This window comes from Beta vulgaris, chromosome 7 (assembly GCF_026745355.1).
Source record: "Beta vulgaris subsp. vulgaris cultivar EL10 chromosome 7, EL10.2, whole genome shotgun sequence".
Taxonomy (NCBI): Eukaryota; Viridiplantae; Streptophyta; class Magnoliopsida; order Caryophyllales; family Amaranthaceae; genus Beta; species Beta vulgaris.
The window spans coordinates 26,070,372-26,083,058 of record NC_079208.1 but is presented as its reverse complement, the minus strand read 5'-3'; the positions used below and the strand labels follow the sequence as shown (position 1 = coordinate 26,083,058).

The 12,687-nt window shown below is 36.6% G+C and overlaps 1 protein-coding gene and 1 non-coding gene across 2 annotated transcripts; one reads left to right on the top strand and one right to left on the bottom strand.

The window, feature by feature from the left end:
• Positions 1 to 10,424: 10,424 nt before the first annotated feature.
• LOC125492105 (small nucleolar RNA R71) lies at positions 10,425 to 10,530 on the bottom strand. Its single transcript, XR_007268552.1, has one exon. It is a non-coding gene; the product is annotated as a small nucleolar RNA R71 (small nucleolar RNA).
• Positions 10,531 to 11,451: 921 nt separating this feature from the next.
• On the top strand, positions 11,452 to 12,084 carry LOC104899115 (uncharacterized). Its single transcript, XM_010686248.1, has one exon. The coding sequence runs from the start codon at positions 11,452 to 11,454 to the stop codon at positions 12,082 to 12,084; it is 633 nt and encodes a 210-aa protein (XP_010684550.1).
• The last annotated feature ends 603 nt before the right edge of the window (positions 12,085 to 12,687 follow it).

The following is a 12,687-nucleotide window of genomic DNA, read 5'->3' as shown; positions in this document are numbered from 1 at the left end:
ATATCAATTAATATTATTTAAACTTTAAATTACTTAAATTATATAATCATGTTCAATTTCATAACATATATATCAAAATCATTCCTAATATAAATAAACGAATATTTTTGAGATTGACTAAATCTTATATTCGTTTTATATGGAAAAAATCAATTAATCTTATTCAAACTTTGAATTAATTTAATTATTTAATCATGTTCAATTTCATAACATATATATTTCGTGTCACCATCTTTTTACCCACCTTCATCGGGGTTTTTCGTGTCACCATCTTTTGCATCCCCTCTCTTTTTATTTTCATCCTTTTATTTTTCTTGTCTTAGTCTAGTTATCAATGTCCCAACCACAGATTGTCCCTTGGGCGATTTTTGGCATAAACAATTTAGTGCCCACTGCGGGACCGATGGCTAGATTTTTTTTCCTCTAAACACATTTTCACAAAATATCGTCAAAACACAAAGTCCTGCTCCTATCATTTTGATATCATCCAAACCCATTTTTGTAGTATCATTTCAAAATATTCATATCAGTTACAGCTAGTGTATGTCATGATGTCAAGTTTTGGACTGCATTAGAATGTTAATGTTAGATAAACCATACAAGATGATGTTGCACACACAAACCATTATGATCACAAGGACATTGATCCTTAATGACGATGTAAATAGAGTAATAATTTTATTCATGAGTAATTTAAACTAACTATTGTCATGGTGCCATTAAGTGGTGCAGGTGATAGCCGTGAATGAAATGAAGCAATTAGCGCCAATGAACAGCGACGAGGTGGACAGAAGATAGCAATGTTAAATTATTTTAACATCTTCCATTAATTAACAATGTTTTTGGGCATTTTATTAGTATGACAGATACCGAGACGCTGACAACAACCGTCAATGTGCGACCCAAATGGAAGGACTATGTCGAAACCCATACATTGGCAATTGATGCCAAATTCGTGTTGTTGCAAGTGGGGCGGATCTAGGATTTCAATAATGGTGGGGCACTAAAATAATCAACCTAATATTGTGCAAAAATTCAAAAATATCCACAAATACATAAATTCCCCATAAAAAATATTTTTGTTTAAATCACAATGTAATTATTTTTCAATATAAACTATTACAATTGTTCTCGTCGAGTCTTCATATTTTGGAATTGAGCTACAATATCATCGCGTCTTACTTTTAAAAATAAATCTTTTCTCTAAATAAGTAACCAAACAATCATTGAGTCATTGATCTCCCATAGTACTACACAATTTACTTTTTATTGTGTTCATTCCTAAAAATCCACTTTTGACACTTGATGTCGCCACGGGAAGAAGCAAAACTAACTTTAGAAGCAGCTATACTCTTGAATGTGTTTCATGTTTTCCTGTCTCAACAAGTTTCATGAAAGCTCGATAAGGTTCTTCAACATTGAAAATCTCCCATCAGTTCGAATATCAACAATGAAATTTTAAAGTGAATCTTCCATAAAAGAAAGTTCAACAGTTGAAAATTCAGACGGATAAATTATGCTAGTTGTGTCAACTTTGCTATGTCAAATGAGGAAAACTGGTTCGCGAGATTGAAAGAAGACATACAGACAAGTAATTCTTTGCTTACCTCATTGAACCTATTTTCATATTCTTATAACTATAGATCAATGACACTTAGAAACACTTCAACTCGAAAATGATGAAGATTTGTCACTTGTGGTCTATTTCCACGAAACTTCTTTCTGCCAGGGAGAAAATATTTTTCCTCCATATCAGGAGTCTCAATGCCATATTTAATCGCAAAAAAATTACTTTGCTCATGTGAATATCCCATCCATCATTTCTAAATTCTACAAATTTATCTTAGTCACGTCAACCATTTTCATTGTGTTCACTATATCTTGATCACTTCTTTGTAAAGCTAGGTTCAACTCATTTGTAATCGCAAATATACTCTTCATCAAATGTGCCACAAAAATAAAATCAAATGACATCATGAAGTGTGTAAGTGACTCAGCTCGATTCGGTCAACACTATCAGAAACATCTCCAATGGCATCAAGTGACTCAAGAATTGTTGGTATAAATTAAGCACATTCAAAATTGTTTTAAAATGAGAACCCCAACGAGTATCACCGGTCTACTCAGACTAAGCTCTTGATTTAAGCCAGTTCCAGATTCAAGTTCACCTAAAGATAATGCTGCTACCACACGTTCAGCTTGTTTTTTTCGAAGAAATTCTTTCCGTTTAGGTGAACCACCCACAAAATTCAGTATAAGTGCAAGCACATCAACGGATAGCACCCAAATCGGCATTTTTCTTTGCGACGGCAACATGTGTCAATTGAAGTGTGAGAAAACAATGAACACAATGTGCAGATGGACATTCATTTAGAATTAAACTTTTAAGGCCATTATTGCACCTTGCATATTGCTAGCACACCGTTCGTAACCTTGGCCTCGAAGTCTAGAAACTGAGAGAATGCTCCATTAGAAAGACTCAATTGCCTCTTTCAGAGTCAAAAATGTGGTATTGGCAACAAGTACGACACGAGAAACGCTCCATAACCTCACCTCTTTTATTAATATATCGCAGACATAGAGCCAATTGTTCTTTATCAGATATATCCGTAGACTCATCAGCAAGAATAGTAAAAAAATCACCATCAAGTTCATTCATAATTGCTTTAGTTATCTCGGTTGCACAAGCATTAATAATATCCTTCTGAATTGAAGGAGTTGTCATTTGGCAGTTACCGGGTGCATTATCTAACATCTTCTTTTTCTGAGGCAAGAAATTTTAGAAGGTCAACAAAGTTACCTTTATTAGAAGAAGTTTCATTTTCCTTATGTCCACGAGTAGGCAAACCATGAAGTAAAAGCCACTTCAAACATTTAATAGAAGCTTGTAATCGCTCTAGATATTTAACCTTGTTCTCCTCCGATTGGTCAGCAAAGAGAGATGGAAGGTTAGCCTTTCGATTTTCAAAATCTTCTAGAGATCTCACAGCGTTATTATGAGAACTCATATGCCATCCAATATGTTTTTCGTATGCATCTGTTTTGTTCCAAGCTCTGAATCCCTCAATAATAAATGCATCCCCTCCAGGTGCGTTTGCTTCCTTGAACAAATAGCAATGAAACAAAAAGCTGCATCCTTTTCAACATATACTCAAGCCATGATTTATACGTCTCAAACCATTTTTTGTTAAATCGACGATTTTTTTGCCCAAAAGGTGAAAGGGAATCATGATTTTCGGGCTGACAAAGTTTTCTTGCGACATAAACCCTCTGAACGTTATCTTGGTCATCTGGATGGAAATCAACAATTCTTTTTCTTTTCCCTAGATCTTGAGGAAGATTGGTAGCATCTACTTTAGTCAATCTTTGTTGTTTGTTTGGGGCTTGAGTCTCATGATTTTGTGGATCACTATTAGTTTCTTGAGTTGATGGGTTATTAATTGATGGAGAAAGATTTGCTTGAGATCGATTAGAATTTGGCGTAGAGGGATTTCCAGAGTATGTGTTATTTCTTTTTGAAAAAAGAAACTAGTAATATCTCTTTGATCTTTTCTCTTCCTTCTGAAATTTATTTTATAACTCAAATAAGATTATAATTTATCAACAACTTTTAGTAACAACGAGACAATAATATAAATTAAAATCAGCAATTAAATCAATATAGTTCATATGTATTTACTATTTATCAATTATCAATAATTATAATTTGAAATTCTAACGTTTAGTTAATTAATTTGTAACATTGAATATTTTATATATATTTGCAAAAAAAAGCAATACATTGATATTCAAATAAAAAAATTAAACAATTCCGTTGTAATTCAATCAAGAAAGCAAGTAAAAGAATTTAAAACAAAAAAAACAAAGTAAGTAATACTTGGAAAAGAGTAAGACATACTTGTGAAATTGGGTAAAAGAAATTAAGGAAATTGTATACTGTGGATTTGTGGCAGTGTGGCACGAATTGCAATTTGCAAAGGTTGATTTAATTGTCTTGTTGTACACTTGTATTGTGGGCCACTGGGCTGTGGCAGCCGTCAACGGCAAGCTGAGTCAAGTCACGTCGCGTCGTCGTCGTCAGCAAGATAGGCAGACAGCAAGTAGTGCTCTCTCAGACTCTCAGAGTCGCTTACTTAAGCTCGGACTTCGCTGCTGAAATGGAAGCACCGTGGGGGTAAAAAAGAAATCCATTTTCTTAGAATTTAGAAGAAGGTCAACTCTTTCTAGGCCTGAGATGATTTTCGGTGAATGGTTGAAGGCCTCACCATGGAAATTTAGAAATGAAGGGGATAAACAAGAGCCAAAGGGCCAAGAAAAGAGTTGTGCTAGAAAACTATGAATATCCAAACCTAAAGAAGTTCACAAGGAAGTATCAAAATCATACCACGCTCTCCTACTCTTTAAAAGGCTGGCGGAAAGAGTGCTCTACTATATGCTTGATATTGAATGTCACTCTCATTGGTGGTTCGAACCGTGCAATATTCTTGCTGGCACCAATCTTGCTGCTAGGTGAAGAGAAGAGTGTAGTAGGCTTAGTAGGGCTCGGAGATCGTGCTGTTGTTAGCCTCAATGTCGTCTCGTGGATAGCAAGGTAAGTTTTGTGTCGCTCGCATCCATCCATTTTTGAAGTGAGTTCTTGCCTATATAGTTTGCTTTCCTAGGCGACCTCCCTAGGGAAACATGGCCCAATTTCTCCGAGTGTATTACTAGTCAGAGAGGAGGAGCGTCGTATATTAACAGATTATGGTTTCGAGGGTCATCCATTACGAAAAGACTTTCCTCTGAGTGGATATGTAGAAGTACGCTATGATGATCCAGAGAAACGTGTGGTTTCTGAGCCCATTGAGATGACCCAAGAATTTCGCTATTTCGATTTTGCTAGTCTTGGGAACAACATGCGTGCGAGACTTCCGGATGCGAAAATCCCGAAGGGCTGGTAAAGTTTTGCGCGTTGTATCGAATTAAACCACATGCTCCACCGCTTATGCAGGCCCCCGTCAATTCCATTGAGTTTCGGTCTTACGATAAAACTCCCATGCTTTCCGGATCATTGGTTAAGAACCAACCGCGCAGAAAAGACTTTCTGAATCGAGTAAAAGAACTTGGGACTTTCATTACTTCATCCTTTCCATATCCTTCTCCCTTGTTCTCAGTTACTTATCAAATGGCACTCAGTTTATATCTTTAAGTTTCCCTTATGAAGATTCTGCTATATCATAATCCGAATTTGATGAAAGACTTAATGAAGAGGGTGCTCTTTAGACGGGGTGGGTCGTAAATTAGCACTAGAGGGGCCGCCAACGCTCGTTTTTATTCCAGAAATTCCTGAATTGGCGCATTCCTTAATTCACGACGAGCTGAGACAAGCGCAGCTGTGGTCGAACTCTAATTCTGGAAAAAGTAAGGGCCCTCATGCTAGCCAATCTCTGGCAATTGGTCTCTGGTAAAGGGGCACTAAGGATCTAAGAAGAGTCAAACTTGGATTTAAAAAAAAACCACTCCCGAAAATTGAAACAGGAAAAGAGGAATTTGAACCCCCGATCTGCTGTAGTCAACCTTAACGATTTGCTTGACTGGTGAGTCTGTCGTCTCAGCGTCTTTCCCTTTTGAGGGCTCGCTTGGGAAAAGATTCATAAGCTAAATTCATAATCACATACGAACTACTTACTTTTACCCTTAAAAGGAAGTTCATTCTACTAGCTGATTCAAAAATGTTCGGGTGCCTTTCGAGGGCTGCCGAACTTATTGGAAAGAAAGTGGTAGCAACACTGACTTCATGAAACTTGCAGACTTCATTAGTTGTGATATTGATCTTACGCAGGTTCTGATAGAAAGAATATAAATGGACTAACAGACTATGCCTAAGCGTCAGATTTTTTTTTAGGTTTACTTTTTCAGTCTAATATTTTGCAGGATGGCAGGTTAAAATATTATTTTGAGGAGGAGCGGGATTTATGAAACCGAGTAGTTGTAGTACACGGTACTACGGTAGTCCTGAAGACTGACTGGATTTTTTTTTAAAACTTTTTTTTTAAAATTAATGGTGGGGCACGTGCCACCCAGGACCCCACGTGGGTCCGCCCCTGTTGCAACATAATATTCAAAATCTTTTTAAGTGAAAGTAAGTATTACTTATTATATTCATTTTTCAACGTGGATGAAACTTTCCATAATTATTGATTCAAGCTATAACAAATGAAGGATAAGAACCTTTGACTTTAATTTTGACAAATTGGTTTCCACTAAGTATTCTTGTACTTTAATTACGGTTCATTCTTTTCTAGGAGTAAAAAAAGCTGATTTTACGTGTGTTATCATATGCATATGAAGTACTTAGATATATTGAAATCTATATATTGTGATGACTAACCTATTATGTACCAAGTGCATTTTTAGAGAAAGTAAAGTTATAGGCGAAGATCGTAATGTTAAGTGATTGTGATGTTATGAAAAACAACAAATTAAAGGTAACATCATATTTTGTGGCTAACTTCATTTCTAATATTCTATTTTTTTCGTGAAGTTGCCACAGGGGGACAATAAATTATAATTTGCTTGTTATAAATTTAATACTTTGTTCATCATTATTATTATTAATCTTCAATGCATGCTTTGATATTTAATGTTTTGATAATCATATCAGTTTTCGATAGTTAATACTTTGATTACTAATGCTTTTTCTAATATTAAGCAATACGACATTAAGGGATTAGTTTAAATTTCGACGTCTTCCCAAGGTAATTTTTTTTATTGTAAATGACGTTTATATTAAGCATGTCATAAACAACAACAGTCATCAAAACTATTGAGGTATGCCATATTACTCTTATTTTTAATTTATATTAGTATGATGATGATCCTTGTTATTTAGATTAAAGTTTTAATTTATTGTCTCTTCTAGCTAGTCTCTATTCGTTGTTATTAATATGATCCTTATCGATATGTATCTTACCTTAACGCTTTACATTTTATTTCCATCAATATCTTGTTGCCTTAAAGTTTTACCTTTTAGTTTCATTATTAATTCATTATCTTTGTCACCTCGATAGTCTTATCTTTTCATCGCCATTTTTTTAACTTAAAAGCTTATGATTCGCATCACTTATCTTGTTTACTATCCGTTATCGACTAACCGTGATTCTTGTGCACACACTAGTCGAAACACTTTAATTTGCATCTTTATTATGGACTAACATTGCTTGCGTTATTCAAATCTTTTTACAGGTCATTAGTATTTTTGATTTACTAAAGATGTCATGCCTAAGTACAAAATTATTGTTTAGAGTGATGACAGCAGGTTAATTGGTGCCACGATTAACTAACATGATCATGGCGTATGCGAACATCAATGTCGCCATACTGTCGTTCATCATTTCATGGCGTCATCTTAATGCCAATCTTGCACCAAAGACATCTTCTTAGTAATGGTCGTCAGCCATGTGATGCATAAGTAAGTTTTCTACTTGGCGCGATGACCAGATATTTCTCTTAAGACTACTTATATTAGCTTTGATATGGATTCGATTATGACTACCTGCTATAATTAGTGCGTCTTGAGTTAACGAAAATTTGTCCAGACGAACGAAGAACAAATTATATCATCTAACTTCTAACTACCAGTTATTACCAAAGGTTATCTTAAAGTCACAAGCGTTATCTAATTTTGTGGCTAGCTTAAGTCCAAAACTACGATCGATGTGAAAACCTCTGCTTTGTCCTAAGTTGCCACAGGGGGACATGATAGTATGATTTAATTGTTGTGACTTTCATATTGTAAGTAATGATCACTAGTGGAAAAAAGCCCATCTGATGCAGTCAAAATCGAGCTTACTGATGCCGTTTTGGTTCGCATCAGATGGGATCGCAGCAGATCTAAATTATTTACTTATCCGGTTTTTTAATCGGATCAGTAAATCCAAAACCAGATCAGTAAATGATTTACTGATGCGGTTCTTAAGAAAAACCGCATCAGTTACTTATGTTAACTGGTGCAGTTTTCCGTAAGAACCGCATCAGTAAGTCCAAAAACTATGCATTTATGTAAAATGACCGCATCAAACAGGTAATTGTGAGGGTAAAAAAAGAGCAATTATACAAAGCACAGAACTGTGCGTTGTATAAAGTACTTTTTTGTGTACTCTCTAGAGGCTAGAGGCACAAATCCAGCCAAATTGAACATTTACAAATCCAGCCATGTATATCCTCCCATTGATGTGTCATATTTTTATATAGGTTTTAGATGAATTTAGGTTGCATTATAGGAGCATTTATGTGCATTATAGTTCATAATTGCATGATATTACTTAATTAGCGAAATATTACTCCTCTTGTACGTTTTTGGTATTCTTTGATGAATTTTAGGTATCGAGAACATAATTGGAGTATCATTGGAAAAACTTGAGTACTTAGGAACAATTGGAAGCAAGCTACCTTTATAAGGATCATTTTGGATGTATTTGAGTGCAAATTGGAGCTAAATTGGAGTTGGAATTCATTGATAGAATTATGGAAATCGAGTCATGTTCACTCTTTCATTCATAACTTCTGACTAGATTCTGATATTGGGCTGATTCTAAAGGCATTGGAAAGTAGGCTTGAAGAGCTTTCCAATGATAGGTCATATGGCCCAAGGCGAGTTGTATTTTGAGAGATATGGGCTTCGAAAGTTGGCCCACTCCGCCAGAAACTTCTTACGGGCACGCGATTTTAATTATTTCGACCATTTAATGATTTATTTGGCTTCCTTATCTTGTAATTTGGTTCCCTACTAGTTTTAGGAGTTAGAACTCTATATTAGAGGTTTTCTAATTAGAATAGGACATCTATTACTCACTTTTCAATATCACGTAATTTTTCCTCTCTAGTTTTCTCTCTAGTTTTATGCCCTAGTTTATTTTCTACTGCTACTTTGGAGATTCAAAATTCAAGCTTTCATATTCATCTTCAATTCAATCAATTTTTATTCTCTCATCTTCTCTTTATTATTATTTTAATTATGTTTTCTATTATGTTTATTGTTCTTTTTGCCATGATTAGTGAGTAGTTTTTTATCTAAGATTGAGTTGAGCCCTAGTATGGATTGATTATGTAAATTCTTCTCTAATTCTCATGTTATTGGATTATATGTTTAGGGTTTGACAAGATTGTTGTTATTGTCAATTGTGCATCTGATTTAGCCCTAGTTTTATATTATCAACGAAAGTTGAAGTTAAAATTAGGAATATTTGTTCGATGCTAAATTGTTATTTTATTAATTGAGTTCATCAAGGAAAGTTGGGTCTTAATTTAGATAATCTTGTTATTGATTTGAATTCTCCCATAAAAATAGGTGAGAACTAGAATTCGGAATTATTTGATATTGGTTCTTAATGCTTCTAATTATGTGTGTAATCCATGAAAATAGGAGACATGCATGTTAGTTAGGCCTTTTGCTATCACGAAAGTGAGCTCTAGGTATTGAGGAATTATCGAGTATTTAGTTTTGGTTCGCAGCTGTGCTTTATTACTGAGTCATAAGGGAATGTTAATCTGGCCTAAGCTATAGTCGAATAACTAGGATGTGAGTTATGGTTTGATCAATTCATATTAGTGGTGATGCTTAATCAGATCTTAATGCTTTAATTATCATATTCACATAGTTTGTCATATTTTGTCATTAGTTTAGCCTTTAGTTTATAGATTATTCATGATCATTTCTGGATTGTGTAACTATTATATAATCTAAAATCAAGTAGTGGTCAATCTTGCACCTCCCTGAGTTCGAACCTTATGTGCTACGACACCGTACACTTGCGGGATTAAAATAAAGCACTAACAAGTTTTTGGCGCCGTTGCCGGGGAGGCTACGGATTAGAATTATTTTGATTATAGTTTTAATATATTACACCTATTACTTTGTTTCTTGTTCATTTCTTCACTAGTTTTTGTATCCAAATGCGCAGGCGATCGCGATCTGTAGATCACGTGGTCTTTGATCCAGAGATACAAGCCACAGCTAGGAGACTTAACGCTGAGAGAAGAAGAAGGGACCAGGAAAATATTCGGAGAGAACCAATGGCTCGTCCTCTTCGAGAGTATAATATGCCAGATCTCACATCCACATCTAGCATTGCTAGGCATGCTGTAGAGGCCAACAACTTTGAGATCAAAATCCAACCGATCCACTTTATTCACCAAGATCAGTTTAGTGGCAGCCTTATGGAGAACCCCAATGAACATATCAATTCTTTTCTTGAGAAATGTGTGACACTGTGAAAAAAAAAATGGGGTTTCCGATGAAGCTCTTCACCTCCACCTATTCCCCTACTCCTTGCAGGACAGAGCAAAAGAATGGTTGAAGAGTCATGAAGCGAACAAGTTCACAAATTGGAATGAATTAGCCACTGCTTTCTGTCAGAAGTACTTTCCTCCAGGAAAGACTGCCAAGCTGCGTAATGCCATCACATCCTTTACTCAATTGGATGGTGAATCACTCTATGAAGCTTGAGAAAGGTACAAGGATTTACAAAGATAGTGTCCTCATCATGAGATTCCAATATGGCTCCTTATCCAGACATTCTATAATGGTTGGCTCATGAGGTTCGAATTTCTATTGATGCTGCAGCAGGGGGTCCTCTCATGGGTAAGACAGCTGCTCAAGCCAAGGCATTGCTCGAGGAGATGGCCGCCAATAGCTATTATTGGTCCAGTGAACGATCTACATCTAAGAAGGGCGACAAGTATGAGGTCAATGCAATAACTTCACTCTCTAGTAAGGTTGATGCTTTGTCTCAACAAATCAAGAATAAATCAGTTGGTGCTAATGCCGAGATGAATGCTTTACAAGGGAACAATACAAATTCTATATCTCTCGATATGAGTATTGTAGAACAAGAGCAAGCCAAAGCTGTGTATGGTGATGTTAGACCTAGAAATGATCCTTACTCGAATACTTTCAATCCTGGTTGGAGGAATCATGAGAACTTCTCTTGGAGCAATAATCAACCTCAAGCACCACGTAATTCCAATCCCCCTGGGTTTCAGCAGAGACAACAAGGTCCACCCTCTCAACAACCTCCTCAAAAGTCATATACCGACTCCTTGTTAGAAAGACTCTTAGCAATCTCTAAGGAAACGAATAAGAAGTTTGATAGTATTGATGCTCGCAACAAGATAGTTGACACCCAGGTTGCACAGCTAGCCCAACAAATGTCAGATGTGACTCAACAGGTAGCCCAACTTCAGAAGGCACCTCCTCAATTTCCAGGGCAGCCGGAACCTAATCATAAGAAGCATAACAATGTAAGTGCAATCACTTTGCGGTGTGAAAAGACGTTAGAGGAACCAATGAAGCCTATTGTGACATCACCCAAGGTTGATAAAGACAACATTACTAAAGAGGTTGAGAATGCTCCATCAAAGCCTGATCCTTTCCCCCATTGATTGGCAAAGGCTAGAATAGCGAAGAAGTACATGAAGTTTCTTGAGTTATTGAAAGATGTTCATCTTAAAATCCCGTTCCTTGAGGCCATTTGGGAAATCCCTACCTACGCTAAGTCCTTGAAGCAACTTTTGGCTAAGAAGAAGAAGATTTGTGAAGCTACTACAGTGGAGCTCTCCGAGTGTAGTGCCATCCTTCTTAATACACTCCCTCAAAAGCTTAATGATCCTGGAAGCTTCACCATTCCATGTTGCATTGAAGATGTAACTATTCAAAGGGCACTTTGTGATCTTGGAGCCAGCGTAAGTCTCATGCCTAATGCTATCTTCAAAAAGCTTAATTTTGGTGATCTTCGCCTTACTCGTGTCTCCCTGCAACTAGCAGACCGATCTATACGATATCCTTTGGGTGTTTTAGAGGATGTACCCCTCCAAGTTGGCAAGTTAACTATTCCATGCGATTTCTTTGTTATGGAGATGCCAGAAGACGTGCACACCCCAATTATACTAGGTAGACCATGTCTTTCTACTGATGGAGCTTTGATTGATGTGAAGCATGGTAAGTTATCTCTCGGCGTGGGTAAAAACAAGGCGGAATTTGAACTCCATAAAGCTATGCATGTTCATTCTTTGGGAGATACTTGTTCGCCGCATCCATGTTGTTGACAGGTGGGCAAATGCGTCACCTATGAAGGGTAGAGATGTTGACTCACCCCACTGGAGTTTCAGAGGTGATGCGGTATCTCTTCCACCAAATGCCACATGATCTTAAGGGAGTCAAGCTCATTGACTTTAAAAGAGCGCTTTGCGAGAAGCAACTCGAGCTTACACATATTTTTCTTTTCATTTTATTTGATTTTTCCTTTTTGGGTGATATTGATATTTTTGTGTGTTTTTGTGTGTTTTTGTGTGTGTTTATAGGTTTACAAAAAGAAAAAAAAAAATGTTCGTAGAAAATGAAGTTGGAAGAAGATCTCCAAAAACATGAGTCGCGGTTAAATGGCTCATCTCGCGTTAGAAACGCCGAGAGCTTACCGCGACTCCCGGCAAAAACCGTGACACGCGGTATATACCGCGAATCGCAGCATGGAACGCGACCCGCATTTTTGCAGATTCAAAGAAGTACACTTTTCATCATTAGTCGTCACTGCTAAATCTGTGCATCATCCTCATATTTTGCGACGCAGCTCCACTCTTGCCAATTACCGCCACCTGCTCCGTCCATCCATCATTCGACCAACCCAGCGCCACCACCACGCCTACCGCCAT

Excerpts from the sequence above, each read along its gene's own strand:
- LOC104899115 (XM_010686248.1), top strand. The coding sequence starts at position 11,452 with ATGAAGTTTCTTGAGTTATTGAAAGATGTTCATCTTAAAATCCCGTTC.